This window comes from Podarcis filfolensis (genome assembly GCF_964270895.1).
Source record: "Podarcis filfolensis genome assembly, chromosome: 6".
NCBI lineage: Eukaryota > Metazoa > Chordata > Lepidosauria > Squamata > Lacertidae > Podarcis > Podarcis filfolensis.
Genome location: NC_139609.1, coordinates 28,013,621 through 28,038,456, shown reverse-complemented (window position 1 = coordinate 28,038,456; position 24,836 = coordinate 28,013,621). Strand labels below are relative to the sequence as shown.

Genomic DNA, 24,836 nt, shown 5'->3' with positions numbered 1-24,836 from the left:
ACAACCAGGACAAAGATATCCCAATATTACCTGAATGTCACCCATCGAAAAGAAAAAGCTACAAGGAAATCTCAAGCTGTCAGAAAATGAAAAACGAAACAAAACAGAGAAGTTTCAGCCAAAGGTAACACATTTAAGTCACATTGATTGCAACTGAAATAATTTCTTCATTTGAAACCTCTGGTATTTTAAAATGCTTAACTTTCATTGGATTGAATCCTAGAATCCATTTACAACTTACCAGCCTCTTTGGAACCATCGGATTCCAGTGGTAAACTTTCCTGGAGAACAGGATCATTCCTTTCTTCCAGCAACGGGGACCCTGAATGTTGTACATACCTTTATAAAAGCAGGCAAAATCACAGGAAAGGTGTAAATTAAATCTTATTTATATAGAAAATATACATTGTGTTTGTTGATATTAAAATGAACAAGTAAACTGGGTGACAGACTATTTTTATGGCAGTACTGTACCTTGGCAATCTTGGAAGCAAAGATTTAGGAGTATAAGCAAATTGTTTAAGATCCACATTTTGAGATTTATTTGGCATCTGCATCTAAAATACAGGGGGAGATCATTACAATGGACACATATGATAGCATGGGTTTGGTTTATGTATGTACAAATAAACCTAGAAAATGAATACTTCTGACACCTTGTCAGGAATAGGAAAGTCATATATGAACAACATTATTTTTCCCCACTTTATGAGAGGTGTTTTTTATATGGTTGAGAAGGTGTATAATTTTTTTAGGGGAGAAAACGAATTAAATGAACAAATTTAGTCAGCAGAAGCTTGGAACTATGCAAGCATGTCAACAAGCCCGGGCTGGCTGTAATCTATAGTTTGTTAACCATATTTCATTCCCTGTTATCAATTGTCCAAGTCATTCTCCTGCAAGGAAGGGAAGAGCAATTCCTCATTCCTATGTGTAACTCTGCAAAGGAGGATGAATGAATGGCAGTCCTACAGTGGTAGAACTATTCAGCTTTGAAACCTGAGGAAAGGTGGTGGGAATCATCCTGAAGTTGCTAACATATGGTCGAAAAATCTTCACTCTGTCCAAGTTTTAATTCTACCGAGTTCCAATAAAAGTATGTTAACACAGATATATTGTGTACCGTCTTTATTTGCAAATCTTGCATACCCAAATCAGGCAGCCAAACAATGTGTGACACTTGCATTCCAATCTTTAAGCTGTTCCATGATGAATAATTATTCCAGTCTTACAGCCTGATCCTAAATCAATTTTGCATGGAAATATATCCCAATGATTATAAATTATCTGAGAAAACTTACTTGAAAATAGGTCTTACTGCATTTTACAATAAAAGTTACTTTCAAAGAAGTTTGCTGGGATAGTTCCCATTAACAAGGTTGTCTTTCATCATTTCTGGACATCTTCTTAATCAATGCATATAGCTTTTCCTCTCTGCCAATTTCATAGCAAATGTTTGACAGCAGTAACCATATTACTAATAAAAATGTTAACTGGAAATAGACAGACATTCTGTTAACAAAGTGAAAGCAAAAGTATTTCCGCATCTGTGCACCTTTAATCGTTTGGCTGGGGGAATGGCAGATTCTGTGTTTCTGTTCCTCAAATCAGCGAGATATGAAGAAAACTTTGAATCTTTCCTCATCTCATATTTCTGTGAAACTCCAATTTTACCTTGAAAAAAGATAAGTCTACATGTTTTGTGTCTACTTTCTATTTGCATTCAATTAAAATTTTTATCCCATACAACTTTAGGAAGACAACATGGTAAGTTACAAAAATATTCTTTGGTAATTCTGTATCTGAACAACCAAGACTGAACCTTTCTGTTTCTAAAGAGCAAAGTTGCATTCTTCTGCTGCATCTTCTGTATCAGGAAGCCATTCGTAAATCATGTTGTGCCCTTGTGTAATTTCACACCCAAGTTTCCTATAAATGTACATCCCATATTTTTTATTTGGCTAATAGTCTTTGATTACCAAGATCTATGTTACCTGTACAGATGGAAACACTGAATGGCAGTGAGGTCAGGGCTGCACAGGTGGACTAAAGAGGCACTGATAGGAGTACCATATTGGTTCCACTGGAGTCTTCAGAGCCCCCCCCATAGCATCCTGGTGTGCAGCACTGCTCCACCCCCTACTGTGTAATGCTAAGCCAGGGATCTTTGTTTATTTCTCCCATGTGCAAGTGGGGAGCCGGGTGCAAAACAGCCCAACTCAGCATGGCTACAATAAACCATTAATTACGGAAATGTGCCACTTGGACCTATATGTTCATCAAGAAACCTATTTCTTTCCAGTTAAGTAAATCTGCATTATCCAATCTAAGGAATTATCACTGTTCTGCTATGGTCGCACGTTAATGTATTTATTCTGTAGTCCAAAACATCTACAGAGGGCTAGTTTGGGGACAGGATGTATAGACAGTCTTGTGGCTAAATGTTGATTGCGGGTGGGCCTCACTGCTGGGATCCCGCTCTCCTCTATATACGGTGCCAACATTGAAGTCACAGCAAATTACGGAAGCCATGGGAAAGGAATGTGTCCCGAAGTGCTTCTTGAAGATACAAAGGAGCCCTCCTGCTCTTTATCCCAGTAGGCAGTTGACAGCTCTTGATTTTGTGACTGCTCTGCGGTGAATTTAATCCCAGCAGCGAAGGTGAAGTAATTCACCAAGTGATCTTTTGAGTGCTAGGCTGTAGCGGCTGGCTGTGTTTCAGACCTGCCTTCTCAATGTCATGCACTGCGGCAGTTTACCAAGAGGGGGAAGGCAAGGCAGTGGAAGCTCAGCACAGTGTTGCCTCAGTGGCGGGTTGCAGCAGTGGGAGCGTCAGATTGGCTCTGCCGCTGCACCTGCACCACACCAGGTTCCCAGTCTTGTCCTTCCCACTCTTGATAAATCGCAGTGATGCGCGGCATTGGGGGTCAGCAACACAGCCTCACCCCCACCACAGAATAGCTCATGCTGGGATAAGAAGAAGAGAAACGACTCTCCAGAAGTCCCTATAAATATCACTCTAATATATATTTATGTTTTTAAAAAACCAAAGGCATATATTTTGTAAAAAAAAATGTTATTCATTTTATAAAAGCAGTATAAATTGCATATGATGTCATATCCATTGTACCCTCATCCCTTGTTTTGCAGTGACGTTTGTTCTAGAAGAACTTGTGAGACAATCTCCACATTCTTTCCTGTGTGTGCAGCCCCACATGTGATATTACCTCCAGCAAACCCACGTTCTAGGCTCATAATAGTGTTCAGATGTGTGCAGAGCAGTGCACATTTCAATGCTCACATCAAAGGCTGGATCCTCCTCCCTTTCGCAGGTAAAGGTCGCCAAAAAATGGATGAAACTTACAGCAGTCATGTCCACATATTTCCTTATTTTTGCAGTGATGGTTGCATTTCCTATTCCCATCCTTCATGCTGAGGTTCCCTTGGCTACGAGGGCCTCCTAAAGTAATAAATACCTATTTTAAAATATTGATTATGTTGTTCATTAGGTGACATATGGCAGTGGGGTGGAACTTGGTTGATTTTGAGAGCATACATTATCCAAGTGATATTAGACATAATTTGAAAACGTGAATATGTAGAACAGTTGTTATGTACTTATCATGGACAATTGTCGGTTGTCCTGTCAGTCAATTGCCTAAGAGGGTAGGCAATTCCAGAGGTAGTTAACCTATATTGCATGTTTGCTATCACTTAAAGTGAATTGTGAGTCTACCCTTAATATTTGCTCCTATACTATTTTAAAGTTTAATGTCATTGAAGAAAAGCTATAAAAGCCATAGAGCATGAATATTCTATTTATCGCAACTCAGTGGCAATAAATGTCCCACTGCAGTGATTGAGCCTTTCACTGGAAAAGCTGTTCCTAATCCCAACTGCCTGTAAATAAATGCCATTTAAAATTAACAGGATGTACTTTCAAACAAGTACATTCAGAAATGGGGTGCCATTAAGTATGTTACTTTAAGTCTATTTCATTTATTTATCAATTTAACCCCACCTCTTAAAACAAAGAGGGGCTCGGCTTATAATAATTAAAAGCAAAAAATTGTAAAATACCATTTAAAATGTTTAAGGAGCGACAAACAGAACAACAAAAATCCGGCAATTATACACAAAAAGAAACCTTCCCCAGATATACCCCCCAATGCCTGCTTAAAGGGTGGTCTTGGCATTTCTTTTTTGATGCTTTTCTTCTTGTCAACTCATCCCAGAGCCTCCGAGCAGCAATCTAAAAGGCACTGCGTCCCCAATTGTTTCTAGTTTCCTGCAAACTTGGAGCAGGCCATCAGTCCCTGCGGATAAGGGCTTTGCCCCAACATCCCTGAAGAAGACTTGGGAGCCAGCATGTTGGTGGAGTGGTTTTATTTATTGAAATATAACCTAAGATCTTCAAATCAACAGCCAACTAAACAGTGAAAGCAGGTGAGTTTATTCATCGTATAAAGGGGGAAGCACCCTCTTGCAAACCCAAGGTATGTCAACTGCTACACACAGTGGCTTCCTGTGTACCCCCCACCTCCATTTGCTAGGGCTGGCTCAAGACATTTTGCACCGGAGGCAAACCACAAAATGGCACCCACCCCCCCGTACCAGGGAAGAAGGAGTAAGTGAAGACCCGTGTCAGAAACAAGGAGGGTGGGGATAAAGATCTACATCAGGATCTGTTGTTCCTGTGGATCCTGCCTCCTGTGGATCCTGCCACCCTCGCCTCATGGGTGGGCTGGTCCTGGGTCAGAGCAGGCTTAAATTAAGGTACAACTGCCAAGATAAGTGATTGGTCACTTATCATTGGTGATCTCCTTGCCCAGCCCCCATAGGGAATCTAGTGGAGTCTGCTTCAGGTAAGGGATGGGGTGTGTGGGATGAATTTGTCCCTGTGGCAGGAGCGCCATTGTGCAAGAAAAGGCATCCTCTGAGATTATGCTGCACTTTCATTTGTTTGCAATCAACATTTTAAAGCCAATTCACACATTATGCAAGATGACACTGGGATTTGCTAGTATATATGCAAGTATATATGAAACTGTATCCAACCCTGCCTCTCAGATCTGTTATTTAGTATGGAACTATCACTTACCTTTACTTATTTCTGCTGTTGCTGATCCTTCTGAGGAAGTCTGATTGGATGAACATTCACTTTTTAATGTTCCGTGTACGCTCATCATCTCATTTCCAAACCTCTTTGGTCCAAGATAAAATGCCTTAAATTTTTTCTGGATATCTAGTCCAACTGTTGCAGAAAACATACATGTATGTATGTATGATTTATTGAGTTTTCAAATATGTCTGTATTTATATAATTCGGCTCCCTTAATAAATTGAAATATTAAAATACCAAAAGAATGCTATGACCCAAGTGCAAAGGAGACCGATGTCAGACCAACAGCTACTCTCCAGAGTCTTTCCTTCACCAGCTTATTTTTTATCTAATTATAATGGCCACTTACCTGCTTCCCATGTGAGCGGCGGTCGTGGCCAGACGCGGTGCCTCCCTCAACTCACTCCGTGGCTCCGTGCCATTTTTGGCGGTTTAGGCCTTGGGCGGAATCCTATAGTCTTTCATCCAATTAGGGTAGGGAGGGAAGTGGTGATTCATCCCACCCCATATCCTGAGGCGGCGATTACAGGGTACCCCATTAGAGGGGTCTGGAGGGAAATCTGTCCAAAGAGTCAGTTGCGTAGGGCTAGCAGGCCATAGGGCTTCCCTTAGCATTTAGGGGGCCAGCTGCGTAAACCTGTGTTTTGCAATGGATCCACCTTCCCAAATACGCCATGTCATGCCTCAGACCCCCAGCAGGGGGCTGAGAGGGATACATGCCCAATGCCTATGCCAAAGCTCCCTACATCTGAAATCAATAAAGTTGTGGCCATTTCAGTTGTCATGTCCATTTTCATTTTTTAAAATATGGCATGTTAGATGCTAAAATTGCAACAATTCTGATTTATGGTGTGAGCTGAACAGTCTTTTTCAAGCAGAAAATGCTGCAGACATCACTGAAACAGCTTGCACAAAGCGGTATTTAAGGTGGTGGAAACAAACTGAATCCAGTATTCTCATGACAGCTTTGGAGTTTTATCATATAGAGGTTTAAATCAGCACAACATTGGATCAGAAGCTGATTTTGAATATGCAAACATGACGTTTGCAATTTACCTTCCCACACCTTAATGTGTTTTACCAATGAGCCATGGTTCCACCCCCTGAATGGAACTACAGGTCAAATGAATGTGGTCTGCTTCCTACTGGTTACATCAGTCAGTGAGGCAGCAGATAGAAAAGGAGAGCATAGTTATGCAATTTTAAGTCAAGGGAGCTAAGTCTGGATCCAATCCATTAAGTTTGCAATATATTATAGAAATAGAATGCAGTTTTACTTGAACGGAATTGGTTTTAAGACTTACATCACATAAATTAACTTACCATATTCAGAACTGATTAGATTTATGCTAAGCTCTTCAGACTTAACAGCTCTTCTCACTTCAACCTTTTTAGTCCAATTTCCAATTTTCAGCAAAGCAGAATCCCTGCAAAGTATCAATATACTATATTAAATATGCACAAATGGGCAATTTTTTTAAGTTTTAAAATGATTTGAGTATACTCACGTAATCTTTTGCTTAAAAACCACCTGATTATCATTATCTCCTATTATTAAGGTCACATAGTGAAAATCTGGGGCAGTTCTCTTTGTCTGTAGCTGTTCAAAGTTCTTTAATATGACCGTCACTAGAATTTCCGCTACGGCTTCACTGTATTTTGTTAGCTTGAAAAAGATACATATTTTTAAAATAATACTAGTTTTTCACCTATTTCAAAATGTAGAAATACAGTTTTACTCTGTATATATTGGCTGGGTTCAAACATACTGCTAAAGTATGATTTAATGTTGTAAACGTTGGCATTTGGCTCTGACACGCCACATTCCCCTCTCCTCCAGGTTGTCCAGAAGGAGATGGGAAACGTTTACTTCTGCTTTCAGATAACCAATATTTGTTTTGTGAAGTGCAAATCCAGTATTGTGTTTAGTCTTAATTGGGGTTAAGGAAACAAGTCAACTGCAAAAGGTTGTTTCTTTCCTGAGTTTCTTCCCTAAACCATAGTTCAGACTACACCAAACCATGGTTAGTTCAAAACAGTGCCTTTTACACACAGAGCATGAAGGTTTGAGAAGGGCTTCTCTCTATATATGTGACAATGTGCTTAGAAGTCTCTACTTGATCAGGAATCCTGATAAGACAAGGTCCCCAGTTGCTTCTACATGCATTCTGTTGAACCCAGAAGTGGCCCCCTTCAGACCTTCACAATTAGCATGAAAAGTTCAGAGAGGAGCCTTGGCATGAGGATATTGGGTCCTGGGCTTCTTTCTGCATCCCTGCCCCTACACATAACCTTCACATGTTCAGCCAAATCCTGCAAGAGGGCATTATTTGACAGTTTATAGGCTGTGGGAGAAACTGAGAGTCCTACCCAGAAACTTATCTACCCTAAGCTACCATTGTATTGAGCTAGGTATTGTGCCTAATCCAATATTGATCTACCACCTAATTTTTTGCTTCTTAATTCTCCCTGTAGTTTCCTTTCTGTGTGTATACTGCAAACATGAGGAAATCTGCACAAGCAGAAAATGGAACAAATGAGAGATTACAAGAAACAGGGACCACGGTGCAGACAAAATCTTACAGAAAAATCAACATGTCTTAGGTTTACTTTTCCAATTTATAATTATAAAATCTTCTCTATAGGCTCCTTATTCCTCCTCCTCTCCAAGTTAGCACATTTCATTCCTACAAAATCACTGTAAACCTAGGAATTCTTAGCTTGAGGACCTTCTTTGTAATTATTGAGGGCACTACACATGTCATGAGAGTTAAATAACCGAACCGATCTTTGTGAAATTTAGGAACAGAGTTTTATTTAACCTTCTCTATACAACTGTTTTGGAGGTGAAGGGCAGAACAAAAATGCAATTAGGCCATTCTATTTACCTGCTCTACAGTAAGTTCATATTTTGGAAGGTGTGCTACCGATTCTTTAATTTGATTTCCGAAAGGAGGGTGCCTATTCAAAATCTGGAAATTTAATTTCAGAAAGAGTTCGTATTAATTCAGTATGCATTGATTTTGAAACATCCTAATACAAAATAGCATCGATTTGAGAAAGATTGTCCCCCTGATATTATCATTGCTAACCATTTCCCCATAATGCATCAAAATAGTAAAAACATTATTTTGGGATATTTTAATTAAACTGTTCGCTGACAAATGTTAGATTATTGATTGATTGATTGATTGTCTGCCTTTCTCCCAAGTTGGGATAGAAGGCAGCTTACATATACTAAATAACACTATATATAGTATATTTTATAGTATTGAACACTATAAAAAGTAATACAAACAAACCAGGGAAAAGTAGTTAAAATGCAATAAAACACATTTATAACAGCCATTAAAATACTGATAACTCAGACAGCAGCCTAGTAATAATATCTGCTGCACATAATTTTCAATGGCCTGTTTAAATAGGAAGATCTTAGCATGCCGGAGGACCAATAACAAAGAGAGAGCCAATCTAACTTCTCTAGAGAGGGAATTCCACAACAAGACAGTAGCCACAGAAAAGGCTGTTTGTTGTGTAACCACTAATTGTGCCTCTGAAGTTGATGGGACCAAGAGAAGGTGCTCACCCGAAGAGCTTAGCACCTGGGCTGGTTTGTAAAGAAAAATATGAACTTTCAGTTAAGCTGGGCCCAAGTTATCTGGGGCTTTTATAGGTCATGAATTGTGCCTGGAAAGGAACTAGGAGCCAGTGAAGTTGTTCTAACAAAAGAGCGACATGCTCTCCGTTAGCAGCCGTAGTCAACAGTCTGGCTGCAGCCGTCCAGACCAGCTGAAACTTTCAAACACTTTTCAAATGCAGCCCAATGTACAGTACATTACAGTAGTCCAATCAGGATGCAACCCAGGGATCAGTCATCATGGCTAGGAATTAATGCAGCTGACACATGAGCTATAATTGTGCAAACATATACTTGGACACCATTGAAACCTGGGCAAAATCCAGGAGTATACTTAAACTACGAGTCTCCAAGAGAAGTGTAACCCCACCCAACACAGGTTGAATTGTTATTTCTTTATCTGCCTTCTGACTGATCAAGAGCAGTGGCGTAGCGTGGGTTGTCAGCACCCGGGGCAAGGCAAGTAATTTGCGCCCCCTAACCCGTGGATTTGTGCCCCCTAACCCGTGGATTTGCGCCCCCTAACCCGTGGATTTGCCCTAACCCCAGATGTTGCGCCCGGTGCGGCCGGCCCCCCCTGCACCCCCCACGCTACGCCACTGATCAAGAGTGCCTCTGTCATGTCTGATTAAGTCTCAGATTGTTCACCTTCATTCAGTCTGTTACTGACATCAGGCGCTGATTTAGAAGAGGCAGGTTCCTTGGATTTTGATGGAAAATACCATCAAAGGATAAAATACCCTAACAGCCTGCTTTTTCACTAACCTCCAGTAACTGCAATCTACAGGGCCCTTATACGTGCTTACAAAAAAATAATAATAATCAGCCAGTCTTTTATTCAAGTGATTGTATTTGGTACCACAAACAATGACAGTACAGTGGAAGCAAGAAAATATATGACGACTTGTCTCGCTCATTCTGCTCCAAGCTCATTTTCCAACCTACATCCAAGCAATCACTGACCGTCTGTGGTATCATTATTACTTTCCCCTTCTCCCAATTAAACATACTTAAACAAAATTGTAAAATAGGCAGATGATAAAATAAATACCAGTTCAAGTTCCCTTGCATTTATATCTTCTATTTTTTCAAAGGATACCAGACCAGCGCTCATCATTGCACTTGACAGTGTCATACCTGTTGAAAATTGCAGTCTTAATTGGTTTATGTTTTGTTTTACTAATAGCATTTTCTTACAAATACTGTAGTAAATAATAAATTATCATTATCTTCACCAAAGGCAAGCAAATATAAAATGGCATTTAAAATACATTTGTAGAGGGTTACACCAAATAGATCTCAAAACATTGGCACAATTCTCCTTCAAGTTTCATTTTCTGAACAGACTTATGCAAGAAGTAAAAATTAAAGACAAAAACGTTATAGCAATGGCCATCAATTATAGGTGGATTATGAGAAACAGAGATGGATTGCTGAATTTCTGTCACAATTTGCCATGTTGCTGGCATGCACCTGTCATAATTCAAAGTTCCGGCTATAGGAGGTAAAGATCAAACTTCTGCCTATTTAGAATGAGGGCTGACTTGACTGATTTACACTGAAATCCTGTGCATATTTACCATAAGTCCAACTGGGCTCAATGGAGCTTACGCCCAAGGATTGGATGCCTAATCTACTACATGTGCCTTTTCCACTTTCTGCGTGTGTTAATTCTTGCCAGTATCAAATTGCGCTCAGGCCAAAAGCAAAGGCTGGGATCCAAAGAGATGCTGTGAGCACGCTCAAGTGCATATGTTCATACATTGAAGCATCTCTGATTTTCTTTTCCAATTGCTGCTTTTTGTGTACAAATAGAGACTGCTGCAGCATCTCCCCATGTCTGGGAGTCAGCTGTTTTAAAAAGAGGTCTCATTTCTTAGGTGTGTCAGAAGCCTCAGTAAGGCACCATCATTTAAAGCAGTATCACTTTAAACAGTTATGGCTTCTCCCAGCTATGGAATTCTGGGAACTGTCATTTGTTAAGGGTTCTAAGAAGTTGTTAGCAGACTTCTATTCCCTTCACAGAGCTCCAGTTCTTAGAGTGGTTTAACAGTGAATCTCTCTTCCCATGGACCTCAGGCTACTGTAGATGACCCTCAGGGTCCCTTCCAACTCTATACAATTCCATTATTCTTTTGAGGAATCCATGGCTGTTTAAAGTGATAATGATACTGCTTTAGTTATACAGTGTGGTTGGGACCTAAGATGCAGAAATTCCCCATATGACCCTTTGAACTCCGCAGCAAATATTGGGCGTGGGGTGTTATATATCGTAACTGAGTTCACTATACATTGTACTTTCTTGTTGACTGTAGTACCTACCAATTTTTTCAAGTTGTTTAGATACATACAGTGAGTTTTCCCAAAGTCTACACCTGAAGCACTTGGCTAAAATCAGAGAGCTTAATAATGCAATAAAGTTGTTTTGACGGGAGGCCAGAAATTCAGACAACCCTGCACAAGACAACAAACATACAGGTGAGGGGAGGGGAATCTTGCAAGACAAACTGTTTTTAAATAATCCAAAAGTAAAAATGATCTTTTATCATACATTTTGTAAGCCTTATGCCATTTCTGAAAATCTTCCCTATATCTTGTGTCAATGTGAAATCTTGTATGGGAATGCATCCTAGCTGCGCCTGAATAAGACTGCAAAAGAAATAGTGAATCATTCAAATTATCAAAACAGATTTTAAACATTTCAGTCATGTCAGCTACTGAAGGGGGGGGGAATCAAGGTCAGGATAAAATCTAGAGTATATAGAAAGCTAAGAAGTGATTTTACAGGATATGCACAACTTGAAGATTTAACATACAGAATAAGAGAGCAAGAAGAACATACGCTTAAATAAAACTGGAAAACATTTATTGAGTATATGGAAAATAACTGTATACAGCTGAAAACGCTGGCAGCATTAAGGTAAATTCAAAGGAGTAAATAATTTTTGATGGATGTAAAAGGGGAAAACTGATTGAAATGGTTATAGTAAAATATGCAGGTATGTACAATATGTAAAATGAACCATGGAAAGTGAAAAGGGGAAGCGATTAGATATTTTAAAGTTTGCAAAATGTTTATTTGAAATTGTAAAATTGAAAATTTAATGAAAATTATTATATATAAAAAAGAAGTGATTCTTCAGGAATAATTGACCTAGAATTTTATCATTGTCTTAAGTAGCAGCGAGTGGCTGCTCTATTTCTCTTTTAAAATAGGAGAGCCTAAATGCTTACCAATTCACTTTCATTTCTCTCGTTTTTATCTTTCCTTCCATTGGATATCTGTATATGAAACACAACATATCACTTTTCATTCCATAAGACTGGGACCTTACTCCCATCTTAATGGTCCAGTGACAAACAATGGCTTCAAATGTGACACACTGTCTAGCCTGTAGGAACTATCAGCAATGTACATCTAGAATGATCACATGCAATGATATATACATGTTTGTTTTAGTTAGTGACCTACACAAGGCCTGAAGAATTAAGAGATCCACAAAGCCAAATGCAGCCCACCAGCCATAAATGGTTCTATAATGCTCCTGGTATTGCTGCTTGCCTGGAGCAAACAATGGGATGCTCAAGCACCTGACAGGCCACTTTGCCGGGACTGCATTTGACTTATTGTGTCACTAATTGTATAAGCCAGTTTTAAGTACACGTAAACGAAGTTCTGCTGAAATCAGAATAACTTAAGACACAGTTCATACACTAGACCTAAGAAGAACCTACACATGGGCAGAAAAGTTGATTAGATGTAGCAACTGTCGGTTTGGACAAGTGCTAACTAAAAGCAGTCACACAGCCTGAGTCCAGTTATTTCAGTGTGTCTCCCCCCCCCCCCCTACACACACACACACCAGTTGACGCTCCAGCATGCACTAAGGTTCTTCTTGCACCATGAGGGGGAAACAAAGAATTGCGAAATTTCAGTAATTTCCTTGTTTTGTCATTTCTTTGAAGAATGAGTGAGGGGTAGCAGCAAAGGAAGGGTGTTGGCATGGTGCTCTCAAGCGGATTGTAATACCTGTCAGAACAAGTAGTTGCTACACCCAGCCAAATGTAGTTTTTTCTTACATCTCCTGTGGCAACTGGAATTAGTAGTATTTGAAATTGTGATTTTAAACCTATGTAACTGTGTGCAGGACAGCAACAGTGGTCTATAATCAAAATTAAACTTTATTTTTTGAACATATCACCTTGTACCTTATACTTATCCTGTTCTTGTCTTTATTCAAAGTATTCAGTATTTTTTTCTCATTTGTTCTTAACTTGATGTCTGAAAATTCATTGCAGCTGGAGATCAATGTGACCTGCAATAGTTTCCTTCATTTATTCAAAATTCTCCCATCTTGGCCTTTTCTAAATATTTAAATTATATTTTAAGCACAGCAGTATTACTTTTGATACCTCATAAGGCCTTTCAGGACTGCTAGCACAATCAAACCAGAAAAGTATTATTGTGTTCAATGTTCAATTGTACAGCTAAATGCAAACCACAGTGTGTAAACCGTATATTGTTCATGTGTACAAAACCTGGGATGGATCTACACACAGGGGAAAAAACCACTATAAATAAGTCAGAAATTAAATCGTTATAGCAAAGGGAAAAAAACCTTATGGAAAATCACATACAATAATTTCCTGCTCTCTTGCACCAGCTGGTGTTGCATGTTTATAACGCATTCAAATCGCTGTTTCTTTGCTAATGTAGCTGAGTCCCTGGTTAGGAAATCAGCCCTTTACAATATATTTCTAGCATATACAGTATAGACTACAAGGAGTGATCAGTGGCTAGGCCAGAACCACATCAGTGTAAACAAGCAAAGAAAAATAAATCAAGTCAGAATGAGATAGATGGGGGGGGGGTGGAATTGTACCCACTGCAAAACTAATGTACAATGATTATTTTAAGAAGTTTAATTGGGAAGTGTTGCAATATCTGATTTACGAAGTTTGGCAAATGGTGGGAGGAACTTTTTATAAAATAGCCTGTGGTAATATTAATGGACTAATTAATTAATTAATTAATAAGATTTCTTAACCACCTTTCACCATAAGGTACCAGGCTGGGTTATAGCTATTTAATCTACCATTACAAAAACAGATAAAACTTGCAATTCTAAAACAAGTACAGTGGTACCTTAGGTTACGGACGCTTCAGGTTACGGACACTTCAGGTTACAGACGCTGCTAACCCAGAAATAGTATCTTGGGTTAAGAACTTTGCTTCAGGATGAGAACAGAAATTGTGCGGCGGCGGCGCGGCAGGAGGCCCCATTAGCTAAAGTGGTGCTTCAGGTTAAGAACAGTTTCAGGTTAAGAACGGACCTCCGGAACGAATTAAGTTCTTAACCCGAGGTACCACTGTAACGCTTTTCCTAATGGAACACAACAGGGTTGGATTCAGGCTTAGTCATGGGATTTAAGTCTTCATGACTATGTAAAGTATAAATTTAAAATGGGATTATATGGAACAGCTGGGATCCAAAAGTGCCCTTCTGCTAGTAGAAAGTCTCGCCTGATTTCAGAACGGTCACTTAGCGTACCTCCTCGGTGAGCGGTGGTTGCGGCCCGATGCAGCGCTTCCCTTGCTGCTTGGATGCAATGTGCTACTTTGAGCGCAGTACATCCCCCTCGGCCACCGTGGAGGCTCACGGGTTCCCGCCAAATCCACTGATTCAAAAGAGCCAATCCACGGCAGCCTTAGGGGGGCATGGCTCAACAAACGGACCTGTAGGAGTCAGGCTTCACTCAGGTCCACTCAGCAACTATAAGTCCCAGCCATCCCTGCCCTCCTCATCTAGTATGCCTGGTACAATGTGATGCTACACTACAAGATGCCTTCCACCAGCTTGCGCAAGAGCTAACGAAACAGCAACAAACCCTTTCCTCCTTCTGCTCACAATATTCATATTTCATTTGTGTAACAAAATTACCAGTTCTTGTAGAGTCTCGTTTCCATGAATCGTAAAACACTTTTTCATGGTGTCAAATGCAATATAATACCAAGCCATTAGTCGTCCAGTTTCTGTAGGAAAAGAAATATAAAGCACTTAGCACTCTGGTGAGTCAGGTGTAGTGTTCCATCCATTTTTCTCCCTGCATATCATAACCCTGAGCAGACTTACCAGTTTTTAATTACTCACCTTTAGAGAGCGGAGACAACACATCATTAAGCAGATTTAACAACAGCACTGTGGCTTGCTCCGATAACAGAATTTCAAGTATTAATATTAAAGGGAAAAATTGTTCCCATTTACAACTATGAAATCACTGAACTGACATAAGAGCTTTCCATGCTCTCAAATTAGCATAAAGTGGCAGAGGGACACTTCTCCCAACAATGTACTTCAGCAGTATCAACAGTTCTGTCTGGTCTGGCCTAATGACCATGTCTATCTCGGGAACCAATATGGGCATTATTGCAGCTTTCACATTCTTTGCTGCCTAATGACTAATTCTGTGGCTGAACTCCACAATCCTCAGAAGAACTTTGAGCACTAGTGGGACAATTTAATCCTGAATGTGTTTTAAACCACAGCCTTTGGGCATGTATTTACTGGCACCAGTTCTTAACCTCTTAATGCACCTAATTTGAAGCCATTTTCTGTTTTCTCTAGTACACGCTTGCAACATAGATGTGTCAGCAAGAGGCTGCTCTTACCATGGAAATCGTAAGGAATGACAGGAAAGGAACCCCTAAAATATCTAGGGCCCTAGCCATAACAGAGGCAGTGCCCTATCCAGAAAACATTCTAAACACTAAAAAAAATAAGCTTCTGACGTTTGTAAGTTTTAAGTATTACCTGTTGGCTTGAAATAGAGTTTATCATCCATCTTGATCAAATCAAATGCAGATAAATCATTCAAGTTCTTCAAACATAATTCTGTTCAAGTAGGAGAAATAATTGTTAGTACATGTAGGGAAAAAAGTTTGGTACGTACCTAAGGCCACGTTCCAGCTAAAATTAAGCACTTTTTGGTCTCATGGAATTTGATATGAAATTTAAACAAGCTTAAGTCTTCTATTGATATCAATACAAGTTTAAAATTGGCAAGTAGTAGTTGCTGGACTGTGCTCTCAATAACTAACATATTTTAATCAAACCCTTGGTGAGGTAGGGACTTCCCCTGCATGTGAAGACAGGCTCCTGCAGATTGAGCAGACAAGAATAATACTGGGTCCAACAGTCAAGAAGGCCATTACTGCACATGTTGCAGAAAGAAGTGAGGGGCAGATGGGGCTCATCAACCTGAGAAGGTAGCCCATCTAGGAGAAGGAAAACTCTGGTCCTAAACCTCCTCTGCCTTGAGGCATATCTTTGGGAGAAGAAAGGGCTAAGGAGTAAACTCTACATAAATCCAGAGTAGACTCCCTAAGATGATTGGATGGCATCTTGTATGCCTCCTTCTGCCATCTCCTGTAGACAAGCTGGTGCCAGATGTATTCCTTTGGAACACATCAGTGAGGCCAAGATGTGGGTCTTGTCTTCTGGGCAGCCCAGGACCTCCATACACACTGCCCAGGGTTGAGTCCCAGAGAGGTCACTTTGGTGCTGCAGCACACAATAGAAGTGGGAGGCAGCAATTACAAGTTACTGGTTTCTGCAGCCACAGCAGGTACTGTGATTCTCCAGTGGTTTAACTTCACCTTCAGATGTGCATTCCATTGTTTCTCAAGACAGATGGATGCCAACAATAACAAATCAAACAAGGCCCAGCTTAAACTTTTTAAAAAATGGTAAAGACTTTGCATGGTAACCTGCTGCCTATCTCAGCCATTTTTAAAATGGCTGTACTTTCATTTTACATCTTACTTTGTTGTGAGGAAAGCCGTAGATCTGAAATGGAATCTAGATGGATATGTCAGTCGGGTGAAAAGATTATTTAACAACTTACGCGAGTATTACCTGAACTTTGAACAAAGCTGCTACTGATAAATGGTATAAAGAAGAAAGGATGTACAGGCTTAATAGATCACATAGGAACTTATGTAAAATGCATGGTCTTTTCAAGCATGGTGGAAAGTGTCTAACCTTGCAGTTTTGCTTCAATTCCACTTCTGTCCAATCCAGTTGGAAAACCTTCATCAATGGAAACATTTGCATTTGATTATGGCTTTAATTTGTAAGAACTCTCAGCTGTTATATGCACTAGAAATCTAAAAACAATATATTTATATAATGAACATATATGGAGACCTACCAGCCATGAGAAATAAAGGGGTTTTTGAGATTTAAGATGCATCCAAGGCCATAGCCTGGCTGGCTGCTCTTCAATTCTAACGGGGTGTCTGGTGGGCCCTGATGTGCCTAGTGGGTTATTCATGTTTCTAAGGTGCAGAACTATTGTGCTGTTTGTTGTATAAGTTCTTCTGTCTTCTTCTGTCTCCTTTAGTAGTAGGCTGATTCTTGCTTGACCAAAAGTGGGGTGCTACTCAACCAGGACTTCTATAAGCTCCATTCAAAGGTATTGGTGCTTATACAGATTCAGTATTTAGTGAATTATATATTCAATCCCCAAATCTGGTTTAATGCTTTCTTAAATTTGTTGCTGTTATTGTTTATTTCATTTATGAATCACTTCCTATGAGGCATCTCTAAGTGATTTACAATGCAAAAAACACATATATAAAAGAATCACATATATAAAAGAGCTAGAACAAACTGTATACATAAACCCAATTTTTTTGGCATAAAATATTACACAGATATATAATCAATCTCAAATCTAACACATATACTAATTGGGATAACAATATTCAATTAGCACCCAGAATTGGAGTTAAGTGGGCTGAATGGGGTTGTATATTCATTGTATTGTACATTTAAAACACATCCCTCTCCCCCACAAAAGAATTCTGTAGTTTGTAAGGGTGCTGGGAATAGTATCTCTGGGAGGGGAAACTACAGTTCCCAGAATTCTTTGGGGGTGTTGTTCTCCTGTCACAGCTCTGAAACGGTCCTTTTTGTGTTGATGAACTATACCATACACTGATTATTTATGAGCACACAGCATAAGAAGCTGGAATAAGAATGAAAGCAAAGGCTTAGAAAAACCCTTATTTTTTGTTTTCCTAGCTTAAAATATCTGCCAATGCAGAATGTATTATTGCCTCCCAATGATATTTCTTCAGTGTCTTACTACATAAATAAATCAGAAGAAAACAATTGGATAAATCTTCATCCTGCAATTCTGTTGGCTATAACAAATACTGTATGCACCTTTGTTTTAAGGAGGAGCTTATTATTGTGATTATTTTCCCATTTACTAATAAAATGGCTTCACCTGTATCTTGAAAGAATCAAAGTCAGTGTGAAAACAGATGTAGAGAAAGGTGCTAAATGTCCTAACTGCTATCATTTAAGGGCATTTCAACAAAGCAACTATTCCGTTTACCACTTCTTTCCTTTCTTTCACAGCTCTGAAAAGCAGATGTTCCATGTACAGAGAGATCCTACTGTGCTGAACACCCTAGAATGCCTTATGCTGTGGTGTTGACAGCAAGTAGGATCAGTGCAGAAGCAGAAACTCTGCCTTCAGGGGGGAAATAGATCTCTTTTCACTTGATAGGAAATGTTTTTCTGAATTTTAATGTTCTTTTTTGATCCTCTATAAAAACAAGTCTATTTAACAGAAAACTAGAAATGCCACACACTACTTCACAAAAGTGATTTGTCACACAGTGGTTAATAAATGTGAACTGTATTTCTTTTAAAAGCAGACTTGCGACTTCATACTGACAAGTGGAGGTGAAATGCCAGCACCACCTTTTTGTGTGCTCATTATGTTTCTATCAGCTACTGGGCCGTGTTCAAAGTCTTTTTACAAAGCCCTGAACAACTTGAGACTAGGTTGCCTGAGACCAGTTGCCCCTGTATTGATTATAAGATCACTTTGATCATTTGGGGAAATTTTACTCATGGAACCGCAGCCTACAGAATATTGCAAGGCATTTTCCACCACTGACTCTACACTGTGGAATGTCTTTCCCTCTGCTATACTGAAACGTTATCCATCCATTGCCTCAGAAATATTGTAAATACATATTTTTGCTCAGAATTTCCCTGACGTCTAATACCGCACCTAGTTATTAGTGAATTTCTGTTTTTATTTGTTTTTAATGTTGTATATGTTGGTTTTCGGTAAAAAGGAAAAGAATAAAATACGGCATATGGTATAATAAAAGGAGAATTCACTGAATGCCTAGATCAAGGCTCGGGACAAGTACTCTTTGGTGAGAGAGCCCCAGCAGAAATTTGAAATCACAAAACATGAAGCAAAGTAAAGCATGGAAATATAGGCTGTTAGAATTCCCTTCTAAGTTGTTTTCAATGTTCCCCACTTCCCCTAGCATAGAAAGAGACCACGTTTTAAGGATGTCAAAAATGGTTTACTTACAAACTCTTCAAAGGTCATATTCATGTGCTATTCCATACAGCAGCAAAAAAAAGACAGGTAGTATAACTTATGTTCCAAAATGGTAAATGTTTCTAAATCATTTGTACAGAAACACAAATATGGCTTGCTTAAGTCACACAACATCCAGCTTAGACCTCCTCACTGGTAGGGTTCACATGGCAGAATGGAGAACAAAGGGTTTACTAACCCTTCCTCCCAAGGTGAGGGTTAGGGTTAGGGTTAGGGTTAGGTGAGGGGGAGTGACGTAGCTAAGCCTGGCAGAATAGCTTACTCTATGGTCTTAACGCCTTCATGCATTAATTAGAGTTAAGCATGTTGGTTGTATGAAGCTGATTTATCCCACAGTATCTCTATGCTCTACTCCACTACTTCAGCCTTGTTGCTAGATCCCCCTGGTGTTCATCCACTATGCCTGTATCTGTCCTTTTTGGCTTTCTCAGAAATATTCTGATCTACTGGATTCTGCGGTTTCTTCCAAACAGAAGCCAATACTGTACTCATGGATGTGGCATCCAGTAGCTACAGGTTATGTAGATGACCTCTTGCAGCTAACCATTTTGCTTCCATTGCACATTAGCCTACCGGGAGAGTCTCTCTTTTCTAGGGAAGGGAAGGGAAGGGAAGGGAAGGGAAGGGAAGGGAAGGGAAGGGAAGGGAAGGGAAGGGATATAGTAAAAAATAAAATAAAGCTAGCTGAAGAGACAAATATTAACACAGAAAATTTAAAGTCTTGACATTCATCAGAAAGCGCTAAGAGAACTTCAGGCTCTGTTATTATAAGATATGCACAGAACTTGAAAAGGGGGCATATTAGGAAGACAAATGCAATGACGCTGGTATATGTGATTATGACAAAATGAGGTAGAAAGGATTTGAGCACAACTCATGAAAAGGCTTCAAAAGTTTTCATTGCCAAAATCTCTACTGAAAATGAGAACTCATATAAGACAAAAGATGCCACTAATCTTTCCTGTAATTTCTCAATATACCTAATTTATTTCCCAAGATGTGACTATTTTATTGCAACAGACCTTATTATGCCAAATCATAGCATATTTTAATTGAACACTGAAGTCCAGAAAACGTTAAGAGTAACCAACCATAGTGAGCTGGATTCTTCAAAGCTCTGATGTAAAGGAAAGTTGATCGTATCCATTCCAAAGCTATGTTCACATCCGTGATGGTGTGGAGCACAATTTCAGCATTTAAGTGTTCAATGAGTTGTGTGTGCAGACTAAGAAAACCAGAAAGCAAATGCATACAAATGAAACATACTAAAAGTCTTCCAGTGGTAAGCAGTACATTGCATTCTTAAAATAGATTAGGCAACTAGAGGTTTGGGGGCAAAATCCATCACCTCCATCTTCCCATCTGGCTACTAGAACAGCCCTCAATTCCAGGAATCACCACACTCCTCTATTATGTTGAGGCTCTATAAATTCCTTTACCCTTATGCACCTCTGCTTCTCACTTCCATGAGAGTATGGGAGAAGGCAGCTGAAGATGTATAAGCGAAGAAGTCCACAAAACACACAAACACTGCTGCTTTACACGCTGGGTAAAAGCAATTAAAGAAGGTATCCACTTGAGCCTTATTTAACATGGGAGCGAGTCAGTGGGCACAGCAAATGTTGCTGGCCCATCAGCTCCTGCTCAGTACAAATTATAATCCTTATTAAGAATTAGTTGCTAACCAGCCCAATAGATCTTTTATTGCTTCTAAGGTAGAGCTTTCCAAACTTTTCAGCTTGGTGACACACTTTTTAGACAGGCATCATTTCACAATACAGTAATTCAGTTTTACTAGAAAAACCAGAGGTTAAACTTAACTCCTTTCCAGCCCCGGGAGGAGTGCGGGGAGCGTTCGCCCAACACATCTACACACTGCAGCCAACACATGAATGTGTCGCAACATACAGTTTTGAAAGCTCTTTTCTAAGAGGTTGCGTCCAATTGGTGCCTCTTCACTGATGGAAGGTTCTTCATAGGCATCTAGTTGACCACTCTGAGAACAGGATGCTGGACTAAATGACTAGATGCAGGATCAGGCCAGTGTTCTTTCATTTTAGCGGAGTCCACCAGCTCCAGAACAGAGAACCAAGGCAACCTTCAGCGATTCCCCACTCATCCTCTACAGTCCACCACCACTCAACCTTCCACAGCAGATTTAGGGTAGGGGTGTGTGAATCACCAACGATCATTAATTCAACAATGCAAGTTTCCACATCAATGAGCCATCCATTAGCTGTGGGACACCAATCAGATAGCACTCATTTCACTGAAAATTAATCCCAGGAACTCTCAATAGTAAAACAATACAATAAGAAAGTTTTAAGAAAGCCTCAATTAAATTTTCGTTCTCTTATTAGGTTAAATGTTCATTGCTGTGTACAAGAATATCAACACACATGCACCCTTAAGGGATGGTCTGATCCCCTGTCTGATACTATACGTGCCTCCAACAGCTGGGATTTCCCATCCAAATGGACTTGCAAAGTACAGCTCCAGCAAAGAGCTCTGTGTGTGGAAACCTGTTTCCACACACAAATTGCCTATGTTGAGTCAAAGTGAATAATACAATGTCATTTTTACTGTGAATTCTAATTTGGGAAGCTTCTGATTTGCCAAAATTTAAGTGCAACAGAAATTACACACACAAAAAACTGAAATTATTCTAGGAGTGCAAACCTAAGCAAATTACACATGCTGTTCAGCTTTTCTCCCAGCATTTTAATTTTTAATTAAAAGCAGGCACAAGGGGCCCAGAATCTAGACTCTTTCTCCAAATCTGAATCTCCCTATCCTATCATCTCTAAAGCTGCTCTTTGCCCTTCTAGAGAGAAAAGGGTGCTTGTGTTTATTTTCTTCTTCTAGTTCGCTAATTTCAAATTAAACACTGCAGTACTGCACACAATTATATAAATGGGACCTAGAAGCATATAACCATATGAAGGATCGCAACACAAAATTGCTTCCGTTCTACACAGATTATTATAGAAGAATCAAGGAAAACGCTGGTGTGGATTTTTGTTTGTCTTGTTGATTACTATTTCCCCACATGCTGGGAATATAAAGATTTTCTAGCTTCCCCATAGGCCTATCCTCATGATCCATCAGATAAATTTCTTCAAGATAAACAAATGTGTTTTAGACTGTAATTCCAACAACATACAGAAAAATGGCTCAAGTTACCTGCTTTCTATCGTATCTGCACCATTTAACATCTGAACATACTTGTCTCTAGTACTTATCCTTGTCATGATGACTGCTGTGGCTGTTGTATCAAACTGGGGAGGAAATATATATATAGAAGAATGCTTTAAACCGATTAGGCAGTAATGAAACATTTTTATGGCAGTGAAAAATATAGGACTATCAACTAACGTGAAGTTCAATCACTGAAATATTTAGACAGATCAAAATTCTGGGCATGAGGGTATCCCTATCTGCCTGGTTCTTTTGTACAGTGGGACCACCACTTATGCGTAATTTACTTATGCAATCATAACCTTAGGTGTATGGCCGATAGATAGATAGATAGATAGATAGATAGATAGATAGATAGAGTCATACCTTGGTTCTCAAACAAAATCCGTTCCGGAAGTCAGTTCGACTTCTGAAAACGTTCGAAAACCAAGGTGCAGCTTCCGATTGGCTGCAGGAGCTTCCTGCACCCATTCAGAAGTCACATCAGATGTTCGGGATCTAAAGAACATTCGCAAACCAGAGCACTCATTTCCAGGTTTGTGGCATTCTGGAGCCAAAATGTTCAAGTCGTAATAATAATAATAATAATAATAATAATAATAATAATAATAATGTATTATTTATACCCTGCTCATCTGGCTGGGTTTCCCTAACCACTCTGGGCGGCTTCCAACAAAATATTAAAATACAATGGTCTGTTAAACATTAAAAGCTTCCCTAAACAGGGCTGCCTTCAGATGTCGTCTAAAAGTCTGGTAGTTGTTTTTCTCTTTGACATCTGGTGGGAGGGCGTTCCCTGTAACTTGGCTTCTTGCAGTGAGGGAACCACCAGAAGGCCCTCGGCGCTAGACCTCAGACATTCACAAACCAAGGTACAACTGTAGATGATAGATAGATAGATAGATAGATAGATAGATAGATAGATAGATAGATGAGGAAATCCATTGCGGAAATTGCTTTCAAAGCCCTCTGCCTTGCTTACTAGCCTCTGGGAAGTAAGCACAAGGGCCTGTCGCAGGGCTCTCGCACGACCTTCCCAGAGCCCAGTATGCAAGGCAGAGGGCTAGTCCTACTCCAGACAGGTAGGGGTGGTCAACAAATTATCAACAAAAGCCTTGAAAATGAAAGAGATCCTGGCCTCTTTCCAACTAATTTTGTCTGTCTTGCTCATTGCATTTCAGGTTTTTGGGAGGGTGGGAGCAGGACTGCAGAACCCTGTTTACACAGAGGACTACCTAGGAACTGTATTGGTGCTCCCCCCCATAAGAAATCACTTTACCACATACACCTTTGAGCTGCAGTGCAAGGAGGACAGGAAGCTTCTCCCACGTCTGATCTCGCCACGACAGCAGCTGTGCAGCACCACACAAATATATGTCGTATTCTCCATAGTCTATTAGGTGATTTTTGTGCTGGCCTGTGCCACTAGCGGGGACTGGTTTCACCAACTCCTAGGTATGCCTTTGTATTTCTTAAATTTGTTTCCCATAGATGTGGATCCAGTATATCAAAAGAAAGCAAGAATGGTGCATAAAACTTATACCGTGTTTAGATGTTTTCAAATGTGAAATATCCTGTGAATTGTTGGTTTTTGTAGGAGAGTGTTTAGGTTTGATTTTGTTTGTAGATGTGGGGTGGTTGTTTTTTTAAAAAAAGATATTTGGTCGATATTTCTTAAATAAATAACTTGGAAGCTAATTCAGCTTGCAAACTGAAGCCAGTAGCATCAACTTTACATTTCCTAGTAAACAAGGCTATATTAATTATTCAGCAATAAACTGTACTGTGCAAACTTCACAATCAACTATAACTACAAAATTTTCACTTATCATTTTTGTAACATTGCCTCTGTAAGTGCATGGCAACTTTTGCTACGATTATAATAAAAAATGGCTTTAAATAACAGATTCAACTTACTTGAGGTCTTCCTGCTCGCCCAATCATTTGCAAAATGTCTGTTTCACTGTATTCCTGAAACATTCCTCCAACATAATGCATTGTTGATTTTATAACTACCAGGTGAGCTGGTAAATTTACACCCATAGCAAGTGTACTTGTAGTAACTGCAAACATTTAAATGTTTTTCAAAGAATTTGGATGTTTCATAAAGCAACAGACATGAAGTACAATTCTGTAGTGTTCTGACTATTCCCAGTATACGATCCATTCATCTCTCTCTCTCTCATTACACATGAACATCCAAAAACTGGTTGTTGTCACATGCTTCCTTTGAGTCCCCACCCATATCGTTCTGAAAGTTCTGTGATGTCTGTGGTGCAACCACACTAGAAATACTGTGTATGTTTCTGGTCACTGCATCTCAAAAAGGATATTGTAGACCTCAAAAAGGTACGGAAAAGGGGCAACTAAAATTATCAGAGGGTTGAAATAGCTTCATTAAGAGGAAAGGTTACAGAAGTTAAAGGTTCTTGGTGTAGAAAA

The 24,836-nt window shown here is 39.6% G+C and overlaps 1 protein-coding gene and 1 long non-coding RNA gene across 8 annotated transcripts in view; one reads left to right on the top strand and one right to left on the bottom strand.

Moving 5' to 3' along the window:
• The window catches only part of LOC310765615, a 501,503-nt gene that overhangs the window by 443,643 nt on the left and 33,024 nt on the right, over positions 1–24,836 (top strand). The window lies entirely within an intron of this gene.
• The window catches only part of HFM1 (helicase for meiosis 1), a 49,824-nt gene that overhangs the window by 4,948 nt on the left and 20,040 nt on the right, over positions 1–24,836 (bottom strand). For 6 of the 7 annotated variants that reach the window (XM_083620558.1, XM_083620560.1, XM_083620557.1 and 3 more), the window contains exons 16-34: positions 24,312–24,457; positions 22,380–22,474; positions 20,288–20,421; positions 16,802–16,849; positions 15,572–15,652; positions 14,702–14,793; positions 12,969–13,075; positions 11,994–12,041; positions 11,311–11,408; positions 11,082–11,213; positions 9,811–9,896; positions 8,011–8,094; positions 6,631–6,788; positions 6,446–6,549; positions 5,102–5,254; positions 3,365–3,460; positions 1,556–1,674; positions 475–557; positions 242–339 (exon numbers count right to left, since the gene is read on the bottom strand). In XM_083620558.1, the coding sequence (XP_083476684.1) occupies positions 242–339; positions 475–557; positions 1,556–1,674; positions 3,365–3,460; positions 5,102–5,254; positions 6,446–6,549; positions 6,631–6,788; positions 8,011–8,094; positions 9,811–9,896; positions 11,082–11,213; positions 11,311–11,408; positions 11,994–12,041; positions 12,969–13,075; positions 14,702–14,793; positions 15,572–15,652; positions 16,802–16,849; positions 20,288–20,421; positions 22,380–22,474; positions 24,312–24,457 (1,962 nt within the window). The remainder of the gene's footprint in view (positions 1–241; positions 340–474; positions 558–1,555; positions 1,675–3,364; positions 3,461–5,101; positions 5,255–6,445; positions 6,550–6,630; positions 6,789–8,010; positions 8,095–9,810; positions 9,897–11,081; positions 11,214–11,310; positions 11,409–11,993; positions 12,042–12,968; positions 13,076–14,701; positions 14,794–15,571; positions 15,653–16,801; positions 16,850–20,287; positions 20,422–22,379; positions 22,475–24,311; positions 24,458–24,836) is intronic. The other variant, XM_083620561.1, reaches the window with a different exon arrangement.